This window comes from Typha latifolia, chromosome 8 (genome assembly GCF_019914945.1).
Source record: "Typha latifolia isolate L0001 chromosome 8, TyphaL0001v2, whole genome shotgun sequence".
Taxonomy (NCBI): domain Eukaryota; kingdom Viridiplantae; phylum Streptophyta; class Magnoliopsida; order Poales; family Typhaceae; genus Typha; species Typha latifolia.
Window position 1 is genome coordinate 11,995,116 of NC_133093.1, and position 26,061 is coordinate 12,021,176.

The 26,061-nt window shown below is 40.1% G+C and overlaps 6 protein-coding genes and 1 non-coding gene across 7 annotated transcripts; 6 read left to right on the top strand and 1 right to left on the bottom strand.

Moving 5' to 3' along the window:
• The first annotated feature begins 1,344 nt into the window (after positions 1 to 1,344).
• On the top strand, positions 1,345 to 4,470 carry LOC140793399 (flavin-containing monooxygenase FMO GS-OX-like 4). The gene is made up of 7 exons (XM_073144859.1): positions 1,345 to 2,121; positions 2,697 to 2,767; positions 2,891 to 3,043; positions 3,158 to 3,240; positions 3,592 to 3,727; positions 3,812 to 3,985; positions 4,138 to 4,470. The coding sequence occupies exons 1-7, from the start codon at positions 1,557 to 1,559 to the stop codon at positions 4,315 to 4,317; spliced, it is 1,362 nt and encodes a 453-aa protein (XP_073000960.1). The 5' UTR covers positions 1,345 to 1,556; the 3' UTR covers positions 4,318 to 4,470.
• On the top strand, positions 4,468 to 6,268 carry LOC140793398 (probable xyloglucan galactosyltransferase GT19). The gene has a single exon (XM_073144858.1). The coding sequence runs from the start codon at positions 4,677 to 4,679 to the stop codon at positions 6,045 to 6,047; it is 1,371 nt and encodes a 456-aa protein (XP_073000959.1). The 5' UTR covers positions 4,468 to 4,676; the 3' UTR covers positions 6,048 to 6,268.
• Positions 6,269 to 6,320: 52 nt separating this feature from the next.
• TRNAG-GCC (transfer RNA glycine (anticodon GCC)) lies at positions 6,321 to 6,391 on the top strand. Its single transcript has one exon. It is a non-coding gene; the product is annotated as a tRNA-Gly (tRNA).
• A 254-nt stretch (positions 6,392 to 6,645) lies between these two features.
• On the top strand, positions 6,646 to 7,792 carry LOC140794383 (protein INAPERTURATE POLLEN 1 homolog). Its single transcript, XM_073146395.1, has 2 exons — positions 6,646 to 6,661; positions 6,762 to 7,792. Exons 1-2 carry the CDS (start codon positions 6,646 to 6,648, stop codon positions 7,490 to 7,492), a joined length of 747 nt encoding a protein of 248 aa, XP_073002496.1. The 3' UTR covers positions 7,493 to 7,792.
• A 5,621-nt stretch (positions 7,793 to 13,413) lies between these two features.
• LOC140793261 (probable trehalose-phosphate phosphatase 2) lies at positions 13,414 to 18,112 on the top strand. Its single transcript, XM_073144634.1, has 12 exons — positions 13,414 to 13,564; positions 15,132 to 15,251; positions 15,329 to 15,823; positions 15,914 to 16,054; positions 16,172 to 16,243; positions 16,366 to 16,494; positions 16,749 to 16,805; positions 16,893 to 16,994; positions 17,091 to 17,168; positions 17,273 to 17,413; positions 17,509 to 17,601; positions 17,696 to 18,112. Exons 3-12 carry the CDS (start codon positions 15,518 to 15,520, stop codon positions 17,774 to 17,776), a joined length of 1,200 nt encoding a protein of 399 aa, XP_073000735.1. The 5' UTR covers positions 13,414 to 13,564; positions 15,132 to 15,251; positions 15,329 to 15,517; the 3' UTR covers positions 17,777 to 18,112.
• Positions 18,113 to 18,292: 180 nt separating this feature from the next.
• LOC140794203 (small ribosomal subunit protein mS47) lies at positions 18,293 to 23,583 on the top strand. Its single transcript, XM_073146121.1, has 14 exons — positions 18,293 to 18,700; positions 18,781 to 18,861; positions 18,957 to 19,025; positions 19,115 to 19,178; positions 19,348 to 19,427; positions 20,382 to 20,465; positions 21,095 to 21,179; positions 21,509 to 21,594; positions 21,677 to 21,798; positions 22,029 to 22,089; positions 22,752 to 22,850; positions 22,918 to 23,019; positions 23,095 to 23,136; positions 23,213 to 23,583. Exons 1-14 carry the CDS (start codon positions 18,578 to 18,580, stop codon positions 23,330 to 23,332), a joined length of 1,218 nt encoding a protein of 405 aa, XP_073002222.1. The 5' UTR covers positions 18,293 to 18,577; the 3' UTR covers positions 23,333 to 23,583.
• On the bottom strand, positions 23,561 to 26,005 carry LOC140794204 (QWRF motif-containing protein 7-like). Its single transcript, XM_073146122.1, has 5 exons — positions 25,499 to 26,005; positions 24,837 to 25,073; positions 24,245 to 24,334; positions 24,026 to 24,133; positions 23,561 to 23,940 (listed from the first exon to the last, which is right to left on the bottom strand). The coding sequence occupies exons 1-5, from the start codon at positions 25,991 to 25,993 to the stop codon at positions 23,872 to 23,874; spliced, it is 999 nt and encodes a 332-aa protein (XP_073002223.1). The 5' UTR covers positions 25,994 to 26,005; the 3' UTR covers positions 23,561 to 23,871.
• Positions 26,006 to 26,061: the final 56 nt, after the last annotated feature.

The following is a 26,061-nucleotide window of genomic DNA, read 5'->3' on the forward strand; positions in this document are numbered from 1 at the left end:
CTTTCGTGTGAATATGGAAAGCATTCATATTTTTAAGCTCCTCCTTCAGAGCTACACGGTCTACTATAACCGTCCGGATGCACCAAGGCCAGCCGCTCCACCTCCTAAGTTGCACCAACTCCAACGAGTCAAGATTAACGTCCAGTTTTGAACACCCACGAGGCTTGGCTATACAAAGTCCGAGCCAAAGCATACCGGTCTCAGTCTCCGGCACATGGCTTGTTGACACTGAAAGTGCTCCATCCGTATTCAACTTGCACCGTCCAGACGCCGAGCACTGCCAACTGACCTGGACTCTACTTTTCTGCCTAGCCTTCTTGTGGTCCAATTGACCATATTCCTTAGTCATTCTAATTGCCCGATCAGCCACCACCTTGGCCTGTTTGGTCACCCCCCCAAAACCATCTTATTACATTGTTCCAAATGAGCTATTGGGTTGATGCGATGACAGTTTTTATGTGCGCGTCCTAGCTCCCCCTCTCTAGACTGCTTCATTCACAACCATTTCGAGTAGATCCTTTGGCCGATCATAGCTTCCTCCACATGACCCTAAACCTTGACACTATACTAACAGGTGAAGAGCAAGTGGTCCATCCCTAGCCCAAGCTTGCATAGGTAGTTCCTTGTGGAATTCACTGCCAAGCTACTTTCCAGTAAAATGTTTTAACCTTGGGTGCCACCCATAGACGCCATAGTTCCTTCCATCCATTCCAAACTTTCAGCCCCTCAACTTGAATGAACTTGTATATGGAGCTAGCTTGAGGTTCACCCTTTGGGTATGGTCACCAAATCTTGACAACACCCAAAGGGATTAACGCAACCTTGAAGGCTAGGTCAAAATCGCCATCCATGAGCAGTCTAGAGAATTGCGACTGCTTGTCCTCCATCAGCTCTGCCTCTCAACTAACGGGTCATACGACTTCTCTATGTTGAGCTTCAACATTATGATAATGTGTCGTTGTTTGTCAATCAGCATCGAGTGCACTATTTTCTGAGCAACAATAGTGTTATCGCTTATGCTACACCCGGCCACTAAAGCTGCCCGCTCCGGCCCTACGAGTCTCTTCAGCTACGATTGTTTAAAAATAAGGATCTTATAACTTCATTTGGAAGTCTTATTTGTCCTTTTAATTTATTGGTTGACATAAATCCTAGTTCCGTGAGTATGACCTTTCCTATTTGCATGACCAAACGTTATAATTGTGAAACTTGATGTGCTTCACGCAATAAGGAGTTACAAGGTGAAGAAAACAAGCTATTTCCTCATTATAAGATCCTTCTTAGAAATTGTCCTTGTCCACTTGGGCTCTATAAAAGCTACGTTGTTTTAAAAAAAAATAAAAAGAAGCTACGTTGCAATTTATAATCTCCATAAAAAAAAAACTTTATCTCGATGAGAGGAAGCCACGTAATACGATCTGCAGTAAGTATCTCCGTCCGTGGCTGCAGGCGATCAGTTCTACTATGGCAAGAGTTAACGAGAGACTCAGACGCCTCTCTCTCTCTCTCTCTCTCTCTCTCTCTCTCTCTCTCTCTAGAGTGCGAATTTCCCAAAAATGCCTCCTCTCTCCCCTCGACTTCCCACTCCACCTCGTCCCCTCCGCCGCCTCCACCTCGCGGTCGTCGGGGCCGGCGCCGCGGGACTCGCCGCTGCGCGCGAGCTCCGCCGCGAGGGCCACGGCGTCGTCGTCTTCGAGCGCGCCGCCTCCGTCGGGGGCACCTGGATCTACACCCCATCCGTCGAGTCCGACCCGCTTAGCCTCGACCCGACTCGATCCGTTATCCACTCCAGCCTCTACTCCTCTCTCCGCACCAACCTCCCTCGCGAGTCTATGGGCTTCCTTGACTATCCCTTTGACGCCCGCCGCGGCGGCGGGGACTCGCGCCGGTTTCCGGGTCATTCCGAGGTTCTCCGGTACCTCGAAGGATTCGCGCGGGAGTTTGATCTCGACCGGCTGGTCCGGTTTCGGACGGAGGTGGTGACGGTGGCGAGGGAGGAGGGGAAATGGAAGGTGAGATCGAGGAAGGTGAATGGAGGCGGAGGTGATGAGAACGAGGTATACGATGGGGTGCTTGTTTGCAATGGGCACTATACGGAGCCGAGGCTCGCGGCGATTCCCGGTAATTTACTCAGAAATTTCCTCATGTTTATTTGCTTGTAGGAATTATATATTTCTCATATTTGTTTGTTGATCTCTTTGAATTCTTCTCATTTATGAATCAAACTTTAAGTAATTTATGATGTGGCTGTAAATTCTTCGGAGAATGAAAAACCTAGCACGATTCTTTTATGTTGCTTTCAAATAAATAAAACATTCATAAGATGTTTCAAATCTACCTTTGAATAAGCTAGATTGCTAAAATGATCTTATAACTTCATTCGGAGGTCTTATTTGCCCTTCTAATTTATCGGTTGACATAAATCCTAGTTCCGTGAGTATGACCTTTTCTATTTGCATGATCAAACTTTCTGATTGTGAAACGTGATTTGCTTCACGTAATAAGGAGTTACAAGGTGAAGAAAACAAGCTATTTCCTCATTACATCTAAGCAGTGAAAAGTTCCCATTTTAACCATTTTCTGGAGTCGCTTGTATCGGTAAACTTGAACAAGAAGTGCGTGTATTCATCGAGAGTTTGGTTTTCTCTGGCCGTGCTACGGGTTCTAACACATGTTCTAACACATGATCTTTTCAGGCATGGATGCATGGCCGGGTAAAGAAATGCATAGCCATAATTACCGTTCCCCTGAGCCATTTGTTGATCAAGTAAGCATTCAGTAGTTGTTCCTCTTATTAGTTGCTTGCAGAATTATTTGTGTTACAGTAATTTCCTAGAAAGTGTCAACAAATGGTGTTAGAGCTGTCTAAAACCATTCTTGTCATGGACAGGTTGTAGTTATAATTGGGAACTCAGCTAGTGCAGTTGACATTTCAAGAGACATTGCTACAATTGCAAAAGAAGTTCATATTGCAAGTAGGGAACCACCGCATGGAACTCCCATTAAGGAGCCTGGCTATGATAATATGTGGCTACATTCCATGGTAAAAGTCCTTTCTCCTGGTGAGTGAGAAACTAATAGATTAGGTCCATTGAGTGGGTAATCTCAATCCTTACTCAGGTTACGAAACATTGATACTCTGTACTTTGCATCACAGATTGAGAGCACTCACCGAGATGGCCGAGTCGTATTCCAAGATGGCAGTTCAGTCTATGTCAATGTAATTATGCACTGTACAGGGTATGCACATTACTTGTTCTTGCATATCTAATTGCTAAAATTTAAAAGTTAAACCCTGCATATCGAATTGCTGGTATCCACGCCTCCTTTTTGCTAGATTACATTGAATTACCGGATAGTATTCCATGTAAAGGGTAGATTGCATTTCATCTCAATTGATTTGTGATGCTTAGACATGTGATTCATGAATATTGTTCAGGCTTGCAATGCCGTTGTTAATTACCGGAGCTGCCAAGTATCAACACAGTAGTTTATATTGTCCCAAGTAGACATCAAGTATCATACTTTGAGAATACAAAAATAGTTTGTAACTTTTCTAATACGTTTCATTTCCATGTTCTTCTCCATCAGTTACAAGTATCACTTCCCTTTCCTTGAGACTGACGGCATCGTGACTGTAGATGACAACCGGGTTGGGCCACTCTATAAGCACGTCTTCCCACCAGAATTGGCTCCGGGTCTCTCCTTCATTGGGTTACCATGGAAGGTTATCTCTAGACCATTTTGTTTTCCTTCCTACTGAACCTACTCAGGACAATAGTTTGTAACATCATTATGATCATTGGTATAGGTGATTCCTTTCCCTTTGTTTGAACTTCAAAGCAAGTGGGTAGCAGGAGTTTTATCAGGGAGAATCGACCTTCCAACAAAAGAAGAAATGATGGAAGATGCGGAAGCCTTCTATTCAAAATTGGAAAATGATGGACAACCTAAAAGATACACTCACAACTTGTCAATCTTCCAGGTGCTTTTCTTATACTGAAACTGAAGTTTAAAAAGTTTCATTGCAGATGGGAAGAAATTAATAGACTTCCTTATAGTGAGATTAAACCATTTCAAGCATTCTCTCTCTCTCTCTCAAAAAGAAATTTCAAACATATTTGCTTAATTTTGCAGTTTGAGTACAACAACTGGATTGCAGACCAATGCGGGCATCTACCCGTGGAAGAATGGAGAAAGGAGATGTATACAGCTACATCGAAGCGTAGAAGAGCCCACCCAGAAGACTATCGTGATGAATGGGACGACGATCATTTAATTGCCCAAGCAAAGGAAGATTTTCGCAAGTTTTTATAAATAATCCTTTTCTTTTTAGCTCTTCAATAATTCGATTGCTGGAATCTTGAGCGGATATGCCTGAGAAGATTATTATTATTATTCTCTTATTCTTGTGGCAATAGACCATGACTTTCTATTTTCAAAAAAAGAAAAGAAAAAAAAATTAAACCACGACTAATGCGAGATTTTTAGCCTCTGTATCATGTATTCATTCATGTGACGCCGCTCTCTCGCCTCGTTCCACTTCCTACTCGTCCACCCATTCCACCGCAACCCACGCACTCCCGCTCCCTTCCCACTTCCAGACACATTCCCACTTTCTCCGTTACCTCTTGAAAAAACCACCGAATCCTACTTTCCCCCACTCCACTTTCTCCATGGCGAAACTCATCTTTCTCCTCCTCTTTCTTCTTCATCCCCATCGGACCCGATCCGACCAATCTATAGAACCGGGTCAGGACTGTTCTGGCCGTCGGATCCACATCCTCGACCTTCCCTCCCGCTTCAACGCCGACGTCCTTCGCCACTGCGCCGCCTTCCCCCTCTCCGACACCAGCGACTTCTGCTCCTATCTCCCCAACCACGGCCTCGGCCCGCGAACCCACTCCAGCGCCCAATCCTGGTACCGCACCGACCCTCGCCTCTTCGAGCCCTTCTTCCATCGCCGCCTCCTCCTCGACTACCCCTGCCTCTCCCCCGACCCCAACCTCTCCGACGCCGTCTTTCTCCCTTACTACGCCTCCCTCGACGCCCTCCCATTCCTCTACTCCGCTCCCCTCTTCAACTCCTCCGCCCTCCATGGCCAGCCCCTCGCCGAGTTCCTCCGTAGCCGTTTCCCCCGTCTCCTCTCTCGCCGCCTCGGCCACGACTTCTTCCTCGTCCTCGCCGGCGTCGCGTGGGACTACTCTCAAGATCCCAACGCCGACCCCGTCTCCTGGGGCACCTCCTTCCTCCGACTCCCCGACTTCGTCAATTTTACCATTCTGACCATCGAATCCCGGCACTGGCCGTGGCAGGAGCACGCTGTGCCCCATCCCACTTCCTTCCATCCCTCCTCTCTCACTCGCCTCACCGCCTGGCTTTCTCGAGCCGCCAAATCCCCTCGCCCGAACCTAATGCTCTTCGCCGGAGGCGGCGCCACCGCCGCCGCCGCAATCACGCCGCCCTCTCGCCCCAACATCCGCGCCTCCATCCTCGCCGAGTGCGCCAACCGCACCGACCTCTGCGCCCTCGTCGATTGCTCTGGCGGATCCTGTTCCCACGACCCGATCCGCTACATGCGGCCAATGCTCCGCGCGCGGTTCTGCCTCCAGCCCCCCGGCGACACCCCGACGCGGCGGTCCACCTTCGACGCCATAGTCGCCGGGTGCATCCCCGTCTTCTTCGAGGACGTCTCGGCGAAGACCCAATACGGGTGGCATCTGCCGAAGTCGAGGTTCGAGGAGTTCTCGGTGCTGATACCGAAGGAGGAAGTGGTGTTCGGCGGGGTCAAGATCGCCGACGTGCTCGCCGCCTTGCCGGAGAAGAGGGTGAGGAGTATGCGGGCGAGGGTGCTGGAGATGGCGCCGAGGGTGATGTATCGGAGGCATGGGAGCTCCGAAGACATGAGGAAGACGAAGGACGCGTTCGATCTCGCCATTGATGGGGTGCTGAGAAGGATCAAGAGGAGGGTGAGGGCGATCGAGGACGGCGGTCCGGATCGGATCTACTACGAGGATGATGACGACGACGGCGGTGATGAGGGGTAGCGGGGTTGGGAATGGACGGTGCGGATTGGTTGATTGTGAAAGGAAGATACTGTGTATTTATTGTTGTTGTTTGTATTAATTTGTTTAGCTTAGCAATTACATTGGATGGGATCTCTCCAAAGTCCAAAGTTTAATTGGGGGAGGGATTGGAATTTGGAGTTGTGAACTGAAAAGTAGGGAAGTCCGTTTTTATTTAATTTATTGCATTTTCGTATTTTGTGTTTTGGTTATCTGGTTGAAATAGGTTAATTTTAATATTGATTACCACTCATAGCACCAGTGGTCTAGTGGTAGAATAGTACCCTGCCACGGTACAGACCCGGGTTCGATTCCCGGCTGGTGCATTTATTTTGTTTATATATCATTTAACTGTTAAGATTTTGGAGTTTGTCAGGCCTTGCTTGGACCTAGGTACCCGTATTGTTTTGCTCACATAGCTCCTCTTAGTTACTATCAGGTCCGGCCCAACTCCACGAGAATCGTTTCCCTCCAAGAAAAATTATACAAAAACCCACAGTCCCTCCTCTCCATCTTTCCCTATTCGTCTCCCTTCCCGCGAAGTCCATTGGGAACCAGAGTCGAACACCTTCCGTTCAAGATGCCGAAATCCACAGGCAAGCTCCTCTCTCTCTTCTTTAGTCCAAGAACACCATCGTAAAAATGCTAACTCTCTCTCTCTCTCTCTCTCTCTCTCTCTCTCTCTCTCTCTCTCAGGCCTTCTTGGTCGCAAGAAGAACTCCTCCACCACCCGACCCTTCAAAGACTTCTACGCCACATGGGTCGAGTCCCTCCGCTCCACCCACCTCCCCGATCTCCGCCACTCCATCCCGGCTTCCTCCTCTTCCACCTCGACCTCTCTCTCCTCCTCCGTCGCCTCCCTCCACTCCCACTTCTCCTCCTACTTCTCCGCCCTCGACCTCGCCGCCTCCCACGACCCTTCACAGCTCCTCTCCCCCACCCACCTCCGCACCTCCCTCGAGCTCCCCTTCCTCTTCCTCGGCGACTTCCACCCCTCCCTCTTCACCATCCTCCTCCGCTCGCTCCTCCAAGAAACCCGCCGCTTCCCCAAACCATCCCGGGATCTCCTCTCCAAGCTCGACCAGATCGAGCGCGGCCTCCGCCTCATCGTCCCTTCCCTCGTCGCCCGCCTCGGCGACGCGCAGACCGGATTCGCCGAGGCCGCCGCCGTCGAGTGGGCATCGTCGAGGGGAAAGCAGATGAAGGAGGCGGACGCCGATGGGGCTATCAGAGCCCGGGTGGAGGCTCTCGCCGCCGTCTTCTTGGACGCCAACCGGCTACGGCGGAGCGTGTTGGATGAGATAATTGCGGCGTTGGGCGTCTACCAGGCGGCCCTCTACCTCGAGAAACTAGCAAAATTCGTCCTTAAGATCAGCGATCCGGCCATGGCAATGGAGTTCGAGCATTGCCAGACGCCGCCGCGATAGTCCTAATCCTGATTCTTGCGGCTCTTGGATCGCGGTGATTTAATTATTTCTCTGCCGATCAAGGTTTGCATCTTGGGTCAAAGATCCAATTTTTATGCATCAAAGGAAGGGAATTTGCAAAGGTTATTGGGATTATCTTTTGAATTGTTATCATCCTTTAGAAAACCAAAGATTCAAATAATATTTGAAACAATAATAGTCTCATGTGCAATGAATTAGTGTAAATCCTCTGCTCCTCTGCTTGCAACTCCAATTGAATCTTATCGGAAATACATAACCTTAACTTTTAATCTACTTCATTGGACCCTTTGTTTTCAATTCTTCATAGCTTCATAAAGATTCATTTATCTATTTTAAATTTTTTTTATTAAAGGCCTATACATTTTACCTTGGTTCTCACAGTTTTAATCACTGTAATTAATTATCATCAATGATCAAACTATTACTTTATTATGTTATATGTTATGGAGTATAGCCCATGTAGTGTTGGAATTAGAGAGTACTCTTAACTTTGTCCTCCACTTTCCAGATTCAAACAATTGGTTGGGCCCATTAGGTTTGGTTAAGGGAGCCTTTCTCCCATCTATTTGTGTCCAAAATCTAATTGAATTTATTAGTCCTTTCTCAAGATCACAAGGACAAAGGTGGTGGTCTTGGTATCACCAAACACAAGGGCCCCGAATTAACCCACTTGGATCCATTAATATTAGAAGAGAGAAAGGCTTTAAAGGCCTCATTCACTTTGTCTGCTTTCACTTTCACTTTAAAAATAATTTTTCTTTTTCTGTTTATTATTAACAAATAAGATAAGGAATTTTTATAAAAATATATATATTTTAAATAATACTTAAAATGACAAACAATAAAATAAAAAATATGGGTTGAGAAAAAAAAAACTCTTTCTCTTTATTTCTAGTGGATCATGTTAAGATCTACATCTATGAATTAAAAGGTCTGAATGATCGATCAACTCCGCAATCAGTTATTTGATTTAATAAGTGAAGTAGGATTTAGACAAAATAGATGTAATGGAAGAAATATTGCCCATATAATCTTTTATTTTCAGACTCGGTTTAGGAATAATAAATAGAAATACTAATTTATTCTAAGAATAATTATTTTTATATTTATTTATATTTTATAATAAAAGTATAATAATTACTTTTGGTGTAATATAAAATAAATAAAAAGATAGAAAAATATTTTGTCTCTTATGAAATTATAATAAATATCTTTTAATTTGATATAAAATTATTTACTGTGATATATATTAAGGGTAAATTAATTATTGTGTTGGTGTAGAATTTTCATAAATAGTGCTTATATTCTAATATAAAAACAATCGTAATATTTAATTATTATCCTAAAATAAAAAAAAATTCTAAATTATTATTTTTAAAAAAATTACTCCTAAAATGAGCGAGGTCTTAGGATTGTATATTGGCCAGCAAACTTATTTCAACCTAGTAATCTCATGATGACTTGTATATAGTTGTAATTTGATTTAGACTGCTACCTGAATGAATCAATCAATAATGTGATGTAGTATCTGATGGCAACTTTAATAATATATAAATGCATAGGTATGCATCGTGTGCTAATAAAATTTAGAGAAGAAAAATGACACTTGAAGTTTCTTCTTAATTCTTGATGATAGATATCATAGATTTCTTTATTAGAATATAGTGTTCGATCTTCTAATATCATTTTGGATTAAATCAAGTACATTCAAAGAAAAATCTTATAATTGTGGATCAATCTGGTGTTCATTATTTAATTTTCTATGCAAGTTGGATGCTAAACTAGATTAATTATATGACATCAAATAAAATAATAAACTACATGCATGGTCACACTAACTTCAATTATTAAGCCACTGTCACATTTCTATAGTTTTTAATTTACTTTATCTTTTATTTTATTTTATTTTATTTTAAAAAACACACTCCACTTCATTTCCATTTTTGGAATGTACCTCTTAGTTAAGGACCATTACATGCATTGAATAGTTGACATTTTTTTTTTTCATCTTCTTTTTACTATTATATTACCTCTTAGTAGGATGGACAACTAATTAATAGGAATTAAGAGAACCAAGCCAGCTAGCTCTTCTAATCCTGCCTTAATAAAAACAATTAAACCACCAAACTTGGTACTTATCCACATTTGGGTGGATAAGTTCTCTAGATCTCCTGGCCACGTTATGCCAACTATGTGTAAGATTATTCATTCATCCATTGCCTTGTATGAATAATGACTGACTACCTTAATATCCATTGAGAAGATATCACCAAGCTTGATACTTATCCACATTCAGATTAGCTTATTAACTAATGAGGGGTGTGTTCATTAATTAAGAGAACAAAACAAAGCAATGGGTACTATTTTCATGTGATAACAAGTGCAGCTTGTTAATATTCACTGGCTAAGAAGAATCTTAGCTCTTATCTCCCTCAATTTAACAATTAGCCTTAATCCCCTCCATACTTCAACTAAGACAATTAATGTAGACCACTATAAAACCTGCATGCATGTAATCATAAAAAGATTTCATTTGGAAATGAATTCCGTTCTTCTTTGGAAATAAAATTTATCTAATCTCATCGAATGAAAGGAGGTAGGAATTAATTTATTTCTTGAACTTGAACGAAAATTTCCATCATAATTTATGGATGCAAACAGTGTGTTAGGATCTGTCTACAATGTTATATTTATTACTCAGCGATGTTGCATATCTAAATATAATAGTTAATTTTTTTTTTCCAATCTTTAAATATAGTATCTATAAATATATTATTTTATAATGATAAAAAAAATATATAGGAGACAAAATCCATGACCTAACTCAAAATTAATAATATAATTCCTACTATTCCATGTGCTCTCTGAATCCTTCATGCGTTGGCAATGACTATGAAGAGTTGTTAATCACGTCAAAGATGCTAATAACGTAATTATAGACGTTACATGCTAACAAAGTTAGGTAATTTGTCCAAATCAATGTGATATTGCAATTAAACTACCATTTATATTAGATATTAACTTGATTTATTACACTCCATTATGAACTCACCACGTACGAAAACATTATTTATAGTCAAATGTCAATGAGTCGTTATAATAAAATAAAGTTTGACTATGTGGTATTTTTGTCCCAATTTCTTGGATGAATTGAACACTAGTTTTCTATTTGTTTGCTTCATTGGTTATTAATTAGGATTATTTTTGTGGTTGTAATTAATTGTGCCAGGTAAACACTGTGGAAAGGTATTATAGTTGAAAAAGATGAAACCTAGAGAATTTTATTATCACTAACGCTTCAAAAACACCCAAGTTTATATTTAACCTAGCAATTAACCATTATTTTCGTAAATAAATACTTTAAAATAACTCGGTGAGTGAGACAGATTAATTAAAACAATAATACTTTAGCCATTGCATATATATAATTAATTTAATTTAGTTTAAAAAAAATTAACGTCAGAATGTTTGTAAGATATAAAAATAGAATACATAGATCAAGTGATAAATAATAATAATAATAATAAATAATATGAAGTAATTAAATTATTCACCGCAAGTATATTTGATTAATTAATGTGACTAGAAATTTTGCATCGGGAGGAAGCTTCCGTTCCATACGTTGAAAAGTCAAACATCTCTCGAAGCGCCGACTTTTCAGGCGCGGATTTGGACTTCCAAATTCCAATAGATCCTGTTGGACCACGTCAGCACCGACTCAACCTAGTGGGTTTGGCCCGGTCACTGCCACGTCGGCGGGGCCCACGAGTGTCGTTAGTTATTAGTTAGTTGGAGGCGCGCGGAAACGCCGGGCCTGAAGCCGGACGACACGTGTAGGTAACTGGCGGCGAAGTCCGCGGGACCCTTGCGGCGAAACTTTATTCGACGGCACGTGGATCCGACGTGGAGACCTAACTCCTCCCTCTCACGATGCCAATTGCGAGGATTAAAATATATATATATATATATATATACGATTTTTACTATCTTTATCTGACTGCGTTTAATAAAGTGTAGAATGGAGTCCATTAATAATACTTTTAATTTTTTGAAAGTGGATATTAACTTAATGCATATATATATATATATATATATATATATATGCAATTAGAACCCTGCCATGTGGAACTTATTAATCATATGCATTTTATAGGTTTCCTTTCAAATAGACCCTTTCAAACTTTTTAAGAGAAGTAATTAAGCCATTGCTATTAGCTAGTTTTAGTACATGGGATCTTAGTGCTATGATTCAATTTGTTTAAGTTTAACTATGCATATTTTGAATTTGAAATCTAAATTAGATTGTGAATATAAATATTTTGTTTGTCCTCGTCATTGGTGATCTAAGGCTTAGTCAGAGTAGGAGAGGTGTCCCTCAAACTTAGGTAAGCAAAGCAAACATCCAAACTTTTTCAATTAAAATCTCTCTCTCTCTCTCTCTCTCAATATATATATATATATAAGTTTTACAACATTGATGAAGAAATTACTTCTGGGGTCCCTCTCATAAGAACATATTAATCATGAGAAACCTTTTTAGGTCTTACCTACCTTTCCAAATTAACTTCTCTCCTTAATAAGATCCTTCATATAATACTAATATTTTCTTCTACCAATACACCCTCAAATCCATAGTTCTGACAAGGATATTCTGTAATACTTTTAAATTATTATCTTAATAACAAAAAAACATAAATATTATTTTTTTAAAGGAATATATATATATATATATATTTACAATTAACTTACTAAAATGTCAAGTGTGTTTCATCACATATACATGCAAAAGAAAAAGAATATTATTGTTCCATTTGAGTACCCACCAACCCTAAAGCAACTCCTCCTTTCTCTTCTCTAATACTATTAATTAATTATAATTAAATACAAGCAAGCATACAACCCCCACGTTTGTGACTTTCTCTAGTCTTCTTCACTTTGCCGTGTGATTGTGTGAAAATAAAAAGTCCCTTTGACCACAACTTTCCAACCCCAATTAATTTCTTAAAGTTAATTTTAAAATCCAATGTCATGCAACTTGACAAATCTCCTCCACCCAACAATATTGTCTTAACTACTTAATTAATAATACTTTGACTTCCACTTCCACTTCCACTTATGTTTATTCTCCTCCTCTCCAGCTCACGGGAAGTAAACCAAAACCAACTGTTTTTGGTCAAAGCACACCACTTTTTCCACCTTTTGACTATGACCATCTTTCCAAATTCTTTTATTTATTTATTTATTTATTTTTCCTTCTTCTTCTCGCACGTGAGAAAAAGATGTAGCACTCTGCTGGAGTTAAACTAGCTCTAAATTTATTTTTATTTTTATTTTTACTTATTTAAAGGTGGATATATGTGGATTGATAGGGTGACATAGCCATCCTTAGAAGTTAGTCGGACTCGTCTCCTTCCACCGCCAGCCAGTACGAAGGGCAGCTCGGACTTACGTGGCAGTAGCTGGATCCAGCGCTTCGCCACGCGTCTGATATTGGGGATGAGACAGCAACATCGTTGAGACTCGCGACTTGCGACGCACGGAGTCAGAGCCGGAGCCATCGCGGCCGTCCGCATTGCTTGTTATACACAACGTTTTAGGATCCTTTTATGCGGTCCACATCGCGCCGCGTAGGTGAGTCGTATTTTCTGGTCCCCTTCTATGTGAAAAATGGAGGTGGCCCGAGAAACGAGTGATTCGGTGTTTATTTTGGGGCTTCTAGGTGAGGACAAAATGGTAAATTCGGTGCCCCCCCACCCCCACCACAACCCCTCCAAAAGTATTTTTTTATTTTTATTTTAATTTTTTCTTTTTTCTATCGTTGGTTACGTGAGGAGCACGTCTATTTGCGGCCTTACCAGTCTATTCTATTAAATAGCGCCCTCAAACCTCCTCTCCTCTCTTCCCTTCTTCTCTTCGCTTCGCTTCGCTTTCGTGCGCTCTTATTTATTTCGATATTTTCGAGCTCGCTTTCTTTCCCTCGTCCTTCTCTCCGAGCTCTCCTCGTCTCGGCATTGTAGAAATCCGGTTGGATTCGTTTCAAGATTTTACCAGGTACGACGTGTTGGATCTTCGAATTCTCAGCTCGAATCTAAAACTTTCTTATTGTATGAGAGTGGAGGGGTGGGATCTCCTCTTTCTTTTTTCCTCTTCTTGGGTTTGCTTCCCTCGAGCTATGTGTCGGCGTTTGTCAGTCGACGTCCGTGGGTGCCCATTGTTTTCCGGTTTGTCTCGTACCCGAGATTTGTACCTTAAGAGCTTCAACTATAAAAAAAAAAAGAAACCCAACCGACGCCAAATTTGGTACCAATCTGTGTTCCCTGATGTAACACCCACAGCTAATGTAACCTTCCCCATGTTAGAGAGTACTGGCGGGGGGATCCCCATCGCTTTCTATTGATTAGTGGTTTTCGTTGCCCTGTTTAGATTTCTTCGTAGCGCACCTACCGTGTTCTTGATTTTAATGAAAAAAGATTTGTTTTGGTTGTTGTGATACCTAACTCAATTAGTTGTGGTACTGCATGTGCTTGTGGCCTTGTGCTAGATATCTTCTCTTTACCTCTAAATGGCGAAGGTTGTATTTTTACCCCATCAGCAAGCAAATTTTGAGCCATGCTATCGGTAGCAATGCTGCTTTTGCTCTTTGGCTGAGATTGGACTAAAGTGCTAGTACCCTCGTATTCGTGTCAATCTCCCATCTTGAAACAATGCCATTGAATCTTTTGGTTACTTCCCCAATACTAGGCATGTACCGGGAAATTGATTTCCTGGTAGTTCTTGCTCTGTTTCTTCTTCTTTCTTGCTCTCATGTCGATTTTTTCATTTGATGAAGACCGTCTAACGTTAAATGTGTTATTTTATTTTATTTTTAAATGTCTAAATAGCAATCTCTAATTCTCTATCCAGTTCTTAACGTTACTTGCACCAGATTTCGAGATTGAGCTGTCTTTTATATTTTTCTTTTCGATGACAGTGCATTGTAGTTTAATTGCTATTTTGGAGTGGTGTCATTTTTATTATATAGCAATTGAACAGCCTAAAGACATAATATTATGCCTTCTGTCTCTTCCGGAAGATGTCATACATTATAGCCACCTTTATATATCAATGCGTACGTCCTTTGAGGTAATCCGTAGGACGTGCTATAATCGTGCTTATCCTTAGTTACTGGCTCTTAATATAGATTTAGATATTTAAGGATGGATATCTGATGTTTTATGTATGGCTAGGATATGTTTGGAGGTCATATTTGCTAACTTGAAGACCATTTTAATGTTTTAAAATCAGAACTTCCTTTCTGTTTCGAATCTTGTGTCTATTAAAAACCACAATATTAGCCTGCTTTTTTTTTTTCAAAAATATTGCCTAGTTGATAAAAGAAAGGGTATTCATGAGAATATTACCCTGCTAATTTTTTCCCCTTCTTGTGTTCATGCTCTTAGACTCCTGGTCTCCTAGTAGAGCATATTGAGTCACATATTCCTCTAGAATGTCAAAAAACATGTAATGTTATCTGTGCACATGCTTTTCTTTAATTTATGGGTTTTTTTTTTTTCAGTTTTAATGTGCCATGGGGATTTCGCATAGCATTTTTATATAATTGTTTGATCGATTCTTGTAGGCAAAGAGATCAAATTGCTTCCTGCAGTGAGCAACCTCATTGAAGTGGATTTCTGCTGTTGTTCAGCTCTGAAATGTCTAATCTCTGATATAGATGCTTTATATTTCTGGAGATGAGAAGGTAGGTAAACTTATTCCGTAGCTCCTCAGTGATGCACTTGTATTCCTCCTTTAATCCAACAATTACATTATGACCAGATTTCAGGAAATATCCGCTTGATGGACTGCATGCACAACTGCAGTGACAAGAATACATTAAAGAGGTGGTTTTTCATTGACAAGAGGGTTGGTTAAGCAGAGAAGATACACGAGTTTTATTCAACTATTTTTGAGCTGGCTGTTAGTTACCACACCGACCAGAACTCCTACATTAATTTGGAGACCCTGATGGATTTGAAGGCAAATCATAGTTCTCCCGTTATCACTGATCCTGTGCCTGTAAACAAGTCAAGATTTGGATTGCCTTCTAATGTGATGCCTTATTCAACAACCCCTGTCACAGGATATCCTTCTTCTGGGCTGTACTTAAACATTCCCAGAAGAAAAGGTATACCTGGTAAGCTTGATGAGGTACGTGCTAATTCTTGGCTTGATGCCATGATAGCATCTTCGCCTCCACGTAAAAAGCTATACAAAGATATTGGCTTTGACGTTGCATCAGATGAAGTAGACGCATCATATCGTACTTGGCTGGTAAAATCACATCTCTATTTTTTCTGTTAAAACTATAAATTTAAGTAGATTTTTAAGAAGTTGTTCATTAGTCTGCACCTCTGTTTACAGATGAAGTATCCATCAGCCTTAAATTCATTTGAACAAATAGCTGCCTATGCTGAAGGCAAGAAGATAGCACTGTTTCTGGATTATGATGGAACTCTTTCACCTATTGTGGACAACCCTGACAATGCTATCATGTCCAATGAGGTAAGTGAACTTCGTAATCTTGATAATTCAATAATAGAGTCCACGTACTTGTACTTTTGACATCAGCACTGTATTATTGTGGGATTTAATTCGGTCTACTATGAATTTCTTTTCCAGATGCGTACTGCTGTTAAAAATGTAGCAAGATGCCTTCCTACTGCTATTATTAGTGGAAGATCTCGTGATAAGGTGTTGTACCTAATCTCCCTGTGTGTTACTTGCTTTTGTTTATCTAAGTGAGCTGTTTTTGTACTTGATCTCTTTTGAAAGTTCTATGATTTCTAACACTATTCTCATTTTCATCTTTTCAGGTTTTTGATTTCGTTAAACTGACAGAACTCTATTATGCTGGTAGTCATGGGATGGACATAATGAGCCCAGTCAGAAAATATGAGCCTGCCGGACACCATCCAAACTGCATTAGCTATATGGACAAGCAGGTAAAGAGGCACTATCTTTGCTCACATTCTTCACTTTACTAAGGTCTGCAAGTTAATTTTTGTGCCATGGCTTGCAGAGTTAGAGATGAGGTCTTAGACACAGTTGACTTTCGAAGTTTTATTACATTCAATATCTTTGATGCCCTATCATTGTCATCAATATATTTGTTGACAATGGTGGGTGCCACTGTATTATAAATTTCTTATCAGTTAGATGTTATGTCCACGTCTTACTTTACATTGCTCTGTCATAGGGTAAGGAGGTGAATCTCTTCCAGCCTGCTAGTGAATTTATACCAATGATTGACGAGGTATGTAGTCACATTTTTCTGCTACTCTCTCTCTCTCCCTCCTAGTTAAGCGAATCAAACTCATCGGTATACATTATTTTATTCCAGGTTTTTAGATCCCTCGTTGAGATTACTAAAGGTATTGATGGTGCTACTGTTGAGAACAATAAGTTCTGTGTCTCTGTACATTACCGTAATGTAGATATGAAGGTATAGCCCACTCCATGAATCCTGTGACTCTTTATCATTTAGTTAAAGGAGAAAGTAATGGTGTCTAACCTGTGTTAACTTTTTCCTTTTGATCAGAATTGGGATCACATTGGTCAATGCGTTATTGATGTATTAAAGGCCTATCCCCGCTTACGATTAACTCATGGACGGAAGGTGAGAACAAAATCCACTGGCCTTGATATATCTATATATCTATTTATAGCACATTATTTGTTTCCCTGTGACATCCTAAATAATCATGCTAGTTCTCGCGATAGGTTTTGGAGGTCCGTCCTGTTATAGACTGGAACAAGGGGAAAGCTGTTGAGTTTTTGCTTGAATCTCTTGGGCTAAATGATTGCAATGATGTGCTTCCAATTTATGTTGGAGATGACCGAACCGATGAAGATGCATTTAAGGTACTGGATCGTGACGAGGACACAATGATTTAGGCTTCAAGATAACTACTTTATCTTTTGTGTGACTTATTTGAGTGTTTTTTGGTGGACATCAGATCCTGAGAGAGGGAAACCGCGGCTTTGGAATTCTAGTATCATCTGTGCCAAAAGAAACTGATGCTTTCTACTCTTTAAGAGACCCCACTGAGGTAAAAATAAAGAAAGATTAGATCTTTCTGCGAGTGCTTTTGCATTTCTTTTAGTTATCGGTGTGACAGAGATGTGCTTTGCATTCCTCTGCAGGTAATGGAATTCCTCAAGTCACTGGTGAGATGGAAGGAAACCACATCACATAATGGCAGAAACAATTTAACTTCCATATAAAGAGTTCTTCGGCTATAAACGTAGATTAGGAGATCAATTGCTAACAAATAAGCCTCCTATCCTGTGGTGTGAGGAGCATGGCTGGCTACCACTACCGAGGCAAAGATATTTCCAATTTGTTATTCAATCGTTCTAGCATTAAAAGCCCCTTGTATTCGCCCTTTAAAATTTTTTTTCTTCTTCTTTAATATATACGGGCTTTTCTTCTTTACCAATTCATTGTTGGCGCCGCAAAAATGTTTCGTTTTATCCATTTGTTCATTGTAAAGATACACGTAATTATTCTTTAATTCTCTATCACCTTTCTAGGAAAAAAAATATGTTTTATTTCACTTATTTGTACGAAAAAAGAAGAAGTTGTTTTATATCACAGGTTCCACCAAGCTTGGGCAATGGGGCCCAAACTTTGCTTTTGGCCCAATTGAAACAATTTAATTCTTATCCTACGAAATAAGATAGTAGAACTTTTTTATGGCATTGGCTTAATTGAAATACTATTAAATTTTCACTCGTATAACTTCTTTCTCAAGAAGAAAGAAGAAAACTCTATCTCTTTCCCTAATTCCATTAATAGGTTCTATTTTCAATACCAAAATTTGTGCTAGCTTAGCTGGTCCATATTTCATTTGTTGAGCAAGGATAAACCCATCTTTATCCGCTTCCGAGCTTCTCTTTACTCTTTTATTCGGATTGCTTATTCGTCTAAAACCCTATACAGAAGCAGCCGGTATAACTTGCTGTCTTCTTTCCTGTCCTTAAGCCCACCCGATTCGCCTATTTTTCCCGTCGACAGGAGAGACAATGAGGAGCTCAAAGGCCGTAGCTTTAGCCCGGCGGTCTTTATCCGCCCTCCGCCTTCTTCCGAATCGCAGGGCGCTCTCGACTCATCCCGGCTCCGCCATTGATGACCAACTCCAAAACGAAGTCCTTCTCCAAACCCATCCCTTTTCCTATCCCCTTCGTATCCTTACAGTCCTGTTATTCTTATGTATCATCGATCTCAGGTGCTCGTGGAAGGCAAAGCGAGCGCGCGTGCGGCGATCCTGAATCGACCGTCTTTCTTGAATTCTCTCACTACCAACATGGTACTTTCCGGTTTTGTGATCTGTTGTCAGTTCAATCCACATCTGGGATAATGCATTGAAGATGTTCGATGATATGTCTGTGCGACCTTTTGTAGGGAGTTCGGTTGAAGAAGCTGTATGAATCGTGGGAAGACAATCCTGATATTGGTTTTGTTATGATGAAGGTAGGATCTTAGTTCTATTGGCTGATTGTCTTCTTTGTTTGTTTAGCTGGAAGAAGAAAACTTAAAAATGCGGTTTTGATTAAATGAAGGGCAGTGGCAGAGCATTTTGTGCTGGTGGAGATATTGTCTCGCTGTACAAATTTATCAATGATGGTAAGATGTTCTGCTGTGTTTGTCCAAATATCTATTTCCTAGCTACTAAAATTTCCCTATGCAACGAAAGGATTTTGGATGTGAATGAAAGACTTAATGTTACTTAAATTTACCATTTAAAATGTCCCTTTGCTCAACTAGTTCATTAGTTGTTACTTGTCACATGCAGGGAAGTTGGAAGAGTGCAAGGATTTCTTCAAGAACTTATATATGTTTATTTATGTTTTAGGCACATATTTGAAGCCACATGTAAGTTTTATTTCATATTTGGGAATTTCAGTTATTTTATAAGGTTGAAAATCATTATTCTTATGAGAACTTTTAGGTTACTAGCGCTATTCTATTATTTCCACTGGATCTTTTTCTACTCTCTTCCTTTTCTGGTGAACACTATCGTTTGTCTATTCTTTGGTTAACCTGGGAAAAAAATTTCAGGCCATGTCAAATCTGATGTACATTCTGTCAAATCGAACACAACTGGTAAACAAAATCTTGGTTCATGCCATTCCTAAAAAGGTTATAAACCCCATATTGTAGCCTGGAAACTAATTTGGGGGTAATATCCGATTATAAGAGGAACATGAACCTGCATATATACCTAAAAGATAGAATTCCGGGTAACCTAAGATCTGATACACATTGTATTAGATCAATAAACCTGAAACACCAAATTTATATGTCAAATGATTCTATAGAAGGAGCCATAAACTCCGCATAAGATCATAGAACACTCGGCTTCAGTTTAAGGTTATGTCAAATGCACCAGGCATCATCATAGCAATTTTCTTAGTTCACAATATATCATAAAAAGGGTCATAAACCTTAAAATGTTTTTCTGTGGGATCAAATTTTGGTCACATCATATCTTGTCTACTTTGAACCTTAGCATTCCTGGGGTATCTTTATAGTCCAGTACATACAAAGAATTCAAGCTAGTGCTAGGCTTCTTAATCCAGCCTGTGGTTTTGCTTCTATCTGAGTGATGAGATTCCTTGATCAACATTTTCATAATTGTCTTACAATCATATATCTTTCACCGAGGAACTTATTTGCCCATAACCATTAGACTTGTCTATGTAGATTCACCCTATTTCAAATTGGAACTGAAGTACATATCATCATAAGATACATGTCAGACATTGTAATAATGATTACTGTTGTTAAATCTTGCCTCTAATAAAAACCTTTTTTTGTTTGATATAGGTGGCTATTTTGGACGGTATAACAATGGGGGGTGGAGGAGGAGTTTCAATTCCTGGAACATTTCGTATTGCAACTGATAAGACTGTATGATTCAGATACCTGCTATAGAAAATCCTGTCAATATTTCTGTTTGTACTAAGTCCAGCTAATTTTTTAGTCCCTTGAAGCATGTTTTCTTTCTTCCTAAATTGAATTCAGAAATGACGTCATCTCTCTATCATGTTTAGCCTAAGTCTTGCGTGCCTCACATTCAAAAAGTTGGTTTGTTCTACAATGTATTTGCTTCTATCTATGCTCTGATTTTACTGAATACAAAAGTCCATCCTTTTTTCTCTTAAAAGATTTATTCTTTTAGGGCCCAGTTTGAGTTCAGGAAGAATCCCTAAATTGGTTCATAAACTCTTAATCCGGTTCTGTAAACAAACATATTTGTATCTTTTTTATACCTAACCGAGTTCACTCTAAAAAAATCAAAAGTACGAAATGAGACCAACCAATCAAGTTCGGAACTTATCTTCATACCAGACAAGTCCTTAAGACCTGTACAATAATCTGATTTAGTTATATTGGTTTCATGCTGCTCTTAGTTTGCTGGGCGCTATAGTGCTGAAGTGTGCTTGTGACAGTCTGTACACACTCTTTGAGAAAACTAACTTGTTGAGCAGTGTTTTTCTTTTGTCCTAAAGCTCTTCTGCTTATTTTAACAATTTCAGATCTTTGCTACACCAGAAGTTCAGATTGGCTTCCATCCTGATGCTGGGGCGTCCTTCTATCTATCACATCTAACAGGTCATGTAGGTAAGGTCTAGAGTGAGATCGCCCATCCAGATGATTGGGTGGTTCCTACTTAAATTTTACAATCTTTAACATGAAGAATGCATTGAAATGTAGTAAAATGTAATCATTTTATTGGTGTCTATAGATTGTCAAAACTTGATATTCTTATTAAATAGCTTATGCAAGAGTTAACTTCCTTTCTGGTATTTCAATTTACACTGCGGCTTTAATATTCCAGCTTGGTTTTTATGCTTGGCTATCAGTTCCACACACGATAGGCTTCTCATTGATTTGTGTGATGTGTTTCTTTTTCTTTTTTTCTTTGGTAAGCATTTATGCTCTTTTTGCAGGGGAATACTTGGCTCTTACAGGTGAAAGGCTCAATGGCATAGACATGCTTGCTGTTGGTCTTGCTACACACTATTCAATGACTGCTGTTAGTATTCTTCTCTTCCCTCCATTTCACTCCTGTATGAATTCTCATTAAAACCCCTCTGTAATGAGTTACTTTTCAACAGCATCTTGGTTTGATTGATGAACGACTTGCTAAGTTGGTAACTGATGATCCTTCAGTTATAGACTCTACTCTTGCAGAGTATGGTGATCTTGTCTACCCAGATAAAAAGAGCATCATTAATAGGTGAGGTTCTTTTTAATCCCTAGCAGTTTTTTGTGGAAATTATGTGTTGATTAAAGCTGTTATCATGTTCAACATGCCGAGACTCTTCCATCAAATTTTTTCCCCAGTGTTTTGGAATATGGCTTTTACTAATTAGAATATCTTTCGAGTATCTGGTATATCGAAATTAATTTCTGATCTCGAGCAGAATCTATGGAATGTGCTATTTTATGTTTGTGCAATGCATTCAGGTTGGAGGTGATTGATAAGTGTTTTGGCCACGAAACAGTTGAGGAGATTGTGGATGCTCTGGTGAGTGGTGTCCTTATATTCGTTAAGAACATTTTGCTTGTAGCTTATGGTTCAAGGACTATTACATTGGGCAAAAAACGAAATATGACAAATTTTTACTTGTTCCTGGCAATTTTTATGGTTTCAATTACAATCAATCTTATTGTATTTTTCATTTTCTCAAAGGTATATTAGTATTTGCTACTGGCACGCAATCTCTCCTATTTCTTCCTAATCTTCTCGAGACATTAGTACCATCTGAATCAGGACTCCTGTCAAACATTCTGTACATTATTCTTCTTAGTTGACAATATAATCTTAGCAATTCTCCGACAGACAATAGATTCACTAAACTAATTTATTTCCTTCATCTGCAAAGACTATCTCAACCTGCAAGGACCCACTCTCTATTTAGGATGCAAGGAAAGCATAATAAATACTTCTTCCTTGTAGCTATTGAAATTCTTTCTTAAATAAGAAATTGAGATGCCATTGCCTAAATTTATTAGTTCTTGGCAACCAGGTAAATCATTAGACAATTCCTTCTTAAGTGAACGTGTAGCTCTGGGTCTTGTATATTAAGATGCAATGGACTGCAGGAAAGTTCCTGTGTATGTTGGCTTTTCTATTTTGGGTAACACGTCTATCTCCTTTATGGTCTACTTTCTATATTCAACAATCAGGAAAGTGAGGCAGCTAGAACAAATCAAGATTGGTGTACTTCTGCACTCAAGAAAATTAAGGAAGCCTCTCCATTGAGTTTGAAGGTGTCGCTAAGATCAGTAAGTTCAGCAAAACCTCTTACTGCTTTCTGCAGTTGTGTTCTTATATGTCTGGGTGGTTCCATAGATACGCGAAGGTCGATTCCAGACTTTGGATGAATGTCTTGTTCGAGAATATCGAATGTCTCTGCACGGTATCTCAAAGAATGTTTCTCATGACTTTTGCGAGGTATGAAGGCACTCTTATTTGTAAACACGTGAAGTTGATTACAAGGATTTCCCAACTTTTCTCGTGGTTCTGCAGGGTGTTCGAGCACGGTTGGTTGACAAAGACTTGGCTCCAAAGGTAACCTAGATTTATTCGTCAGATCCTTCATTTTGTACTTGTGGGGAGACTTAACCATTATCTGATCTTTATGCAGTGGGATCCTCCCAGTCTTGGTCATGTATCAGAAGACATGGTTGATCATTACTTCTCACCTCTCGGTGAATTCGAGCCTGAACTAAAGCTGCCCACACATATGCGAGAAGCATTTATCTAATTGTCGATCATAACATCTCATTCTTCCTTTTTGCTGTGCAAGATATGGGAACAAGTACAAGAGGCTCTGTTTTGCCATAAATCACTACACCAGTGTGGGAAGTACAGCTACATTTATGACAAATTTGAAAGCTTTTCGCGTTACCAATATCCATATCACTCTTATCCTTGGGACATCATTGTCCACATTTATTGTTCAAATTGAAGTAATGCATAGCCAATGAGAAGATTGTTGAATACTAGTTCTTGAACCATGTATATTGTGATGCTAAAGATATGCTACACGTCTCTTTGGCATAATATAATCAGGAAAAGAAATCTCAAGCAGAAGTTATGAACACAACGGTATAAACTGTCACACACACAAGATGGTAGTAAAATTATCATAAATATTCCCTGGCTTCGAGTTCTTTGTACTTCTTCTCATCGTATATACCATAGTTGTTTACAGTAAGAGGTTAGAAGCTAATCCCAGGAACTGCATGCTCTGTTCTGATTGCTATTGGCACAATTACTGCTAATCACAGACTAATGATATCATTAATCGATGTTATCATCCTTCTCTTTCACTTCTTGGATTAGGCATGCTCTAAGGCTTAACTCATGCATCTGTACGAGAAAAACAAAAAGGTTAATCTCAAATGATAAGCAACGAAAACTTATTAATTAAATCTAAAAAGAAACTAACACCCACCTCTAATGACGTGATGATCTTAGACAGCTTAATTAATTCCTCAAGACCTTCTATTTCTAATCGTATCGTCTCGGCTAATTCACAAAGTACTGCGCTGATATTGCCTGCCTGCGTAGAAAGTTAAATATAGATAATAATAATAATAATAATAATAATAATAATACGAGCCCCTTGGTAGCTTTCTTCTGAATTCAAATTAAGTTAAATAGGAGAACAAACCTTTGAATAAAAGATCTTCGCATTAGCTTCAATGTTCTTCATAATCTCCATTGATATGCGAGTGTATCTATACAACGACACCATGTTGGCCTGGAAAAAAAATACGAAGTAAATAAACACACAATAAAAAACGATTAGGAGATCAATACTTTTCATCAATAGTAGCAAACTCTTCTATGCCAAAGTTATCGTTCGTTGTCAGTCCCACTAAGACAAAAATCGATTAAAAGTATATTCATAGACTCCTTTAGTATACCTTTATCCATTTGTTGGCCAGTCGGAATAGAAAAAGGGACGTCTTACCTTTGCTGATCTTATAGATCGAAGTGGGTATTATATTTGCCTTTTTGAAATTATCTTCATGCGATAAGGTTTCCTTTTCTAGCCGTCAAATAACTTTTCATGTTTCCATCCTTCTAAGCAAGTATTCAAATGGACGAGAACATTTAATAGAAAAAAAGGTTTGATAATTTAGTAGATAAAAAGATATAGATACCTTTAAATGCCCAAATGTTTTGAAGGATATATATGTAAGAGATTTTAAAAGGGTGTATGCATGCGAAAAGCCTCCAGGAGAGAATTTAATTATTACCTGGGCGCCCTCGACTAGCGGAACGGAGGTGGAAGCTGCACCCAAAACCCGACCCAATAAGGACACAGCCTCGATGTGTTGTTTAGCTAATGGCTCCCATTTAATTAGGAGTCGGATCTGCGGGTTTAAAACCCGCACCAACTTTAGCTTCCGCTTCCTTCTTTGGACCACGACCCGTTTCGCTGCTACAATACTCCTCTGCTCTGAGACTCTCAGCCATGCATAGAAGAGCTTCTTCTGAAAAAAAAAAAAAATATATATATATATATATATATATATAATTATACTAGAAATTAGATTACATCTATACTACCCTCTTAAGTTTTGGATCATTAATTACTCACTTTGAAATATTTTTAAAAAGGTGCAAAATTTTGTTGTGGCAGTTGCTACAGTATACGTAATTACAACATGTACAGTTAGATGTAAGAGAGGAAAGCTGAGATGAGTTCTTTGGCCACGTTGACTCTCTCGTTGACATAATAAAACTTGTACTAAACCCCCTCATCATAATAACATCAATTTTTTGTCATATTATTCGGCAGTCGGCAGCCATTCAACGGTTGCCACGTCGCAAATGCATATGCTCTGCTGTCGTTTCGGCTAAAATTTCATTTTCGTGAAACATTGTCAGTAATTAGAGCACGTCGACGTTTTCTCACCTCCGCCGCCGACTTCGCCCTCTCCCTCGCCGCCTCAGCACGCGCGTTAACGAACCGCCACTGCATCAACCTCGCCGTCGCCATCCTTAGCCGGTGCGCCGCCTCCTCCTTCCCCGTCGCCTCCTTCCTCCTACCACTGAACAACCCCAAGACCGCTCCTCCTCCTCCGCCTCCTCTCCTCCCCTTCGCCGGCGGCGCTCGCCCGGGGGAGAGCGCCCACGCGGAGGCACAGGGCCGAGGCGTCCGTTGGCGTTGTGGCTCTCCTTCTCCGGGGAAGGGGAGCAGACGGGGTGACGTGGCGTTGTGGTTCTCCTTCGGGGCCGGGAGACGGATGAGAGCAGAGTTGGGCTTGGATCGGATTACGGAAAGGGAGCGGGAGAGGTTGGAGGAGAGAGGACGAGGAGGAGAAGAGGGCACGTGGAAGAAGCGAGCGGCGCCGCTGTAGGTCCGGTGGAGGGGCTTCGGGGATCGGGGACGGGGGCCGCCGGCTTCCATTTTGCGTTTCCGAGTAATACTCCGAGCTCAAGAGGTGGTGTTTTTATCATTGAGAAAAAGGACGGATT

Coding starts and splice junctions, on each gene's coding strand:
- LOC140794204 (XM_073146122.1), bottom strand. CDS start 25,993: ATGGAAGCCGGCGGCCCCCGTCCCCGATCCCCGAAGCCCCTCCACCGG. Junction 24,335..24,836: donor CGCTAGTCGAGGGCGCCCAG/GTAATAATTAAA, acceptor TTTTTTTTCCAG/GCCAACATGGTGTCGTTGTA. Junction 24,134..24,244: donor CGAAGATCTTTTATTCAAAG/GTTTGTTCTCCT, acceptor CTTTCTACGCAG/GCAGGCAATATCAGCGCAGT.
- LOC140793261 (XM_073144634.1), top strand. CDS start 15,518: ATGGATTTGAAGGCAAATCATAGTTCTCCCGTTATCACTGATCCTGTG. Junction 15,824..15,913: donor CATCATATCGTACTTGGCTG/GTAAAATCACAT, acceptor CTCTGTTTACAG/ATGAAGTATCCATCAGCCTT. Junction 17,602..17,695: donor CTTTAAGAGACCCCACTGAG/GTAAAAATAAAG, acceptor ATTCCTCTGCAG/GTAATGGAATTCCTCAAGTC.
- LOC140793398 (XM_073144858.1), top strand. CDS start 4,677: ATGGCGAAACTCATCTTTCTCCTCCTCTTTCTTCTTCATCCCCATCGG.
- LOC140794203 (XM_073146121.1), top strand. CDS start 18,578: ATGAGGAGCTCAAAGGCCGTAGCTTTAGCCCGGCGGTCTTTATCCGCC. Junction 18,862..18,956: donor ATTCTCTCACTACCAACATG/GTACTTTCCGGT, acceptor GACCTTTTGTAG/GGAGTTCGGTTGAAGAAGCT. Junction 19,428..20,381: donor GCACATATTTGAAGCCACAT/GTAAGTTTTATT, acceptor TGTTTGATATAG/GTGGCTATTTTGGACGGTAT.
- LOC140793399 (XM_073144859.1), top strand. CDS start 1,557: ATGCCTCCTCTCTCCCCTCGACTTCCCACTCCACCTCGTCCCCTCCGC. Junction 2,768..2,890: donor CTGAGCCATTTGTTGATCAA/GTAAGCATTCAG, acceptor TGTCATGGACAG/GTTGTAGTTATAATTGGGAA. Junction 3,241..3,591: donor GTAATTATGCACTGTACAGG/GTATGCACATTA, acceptor CTTCTCCATCAG/TTACAAGTATCACTTCCCTT.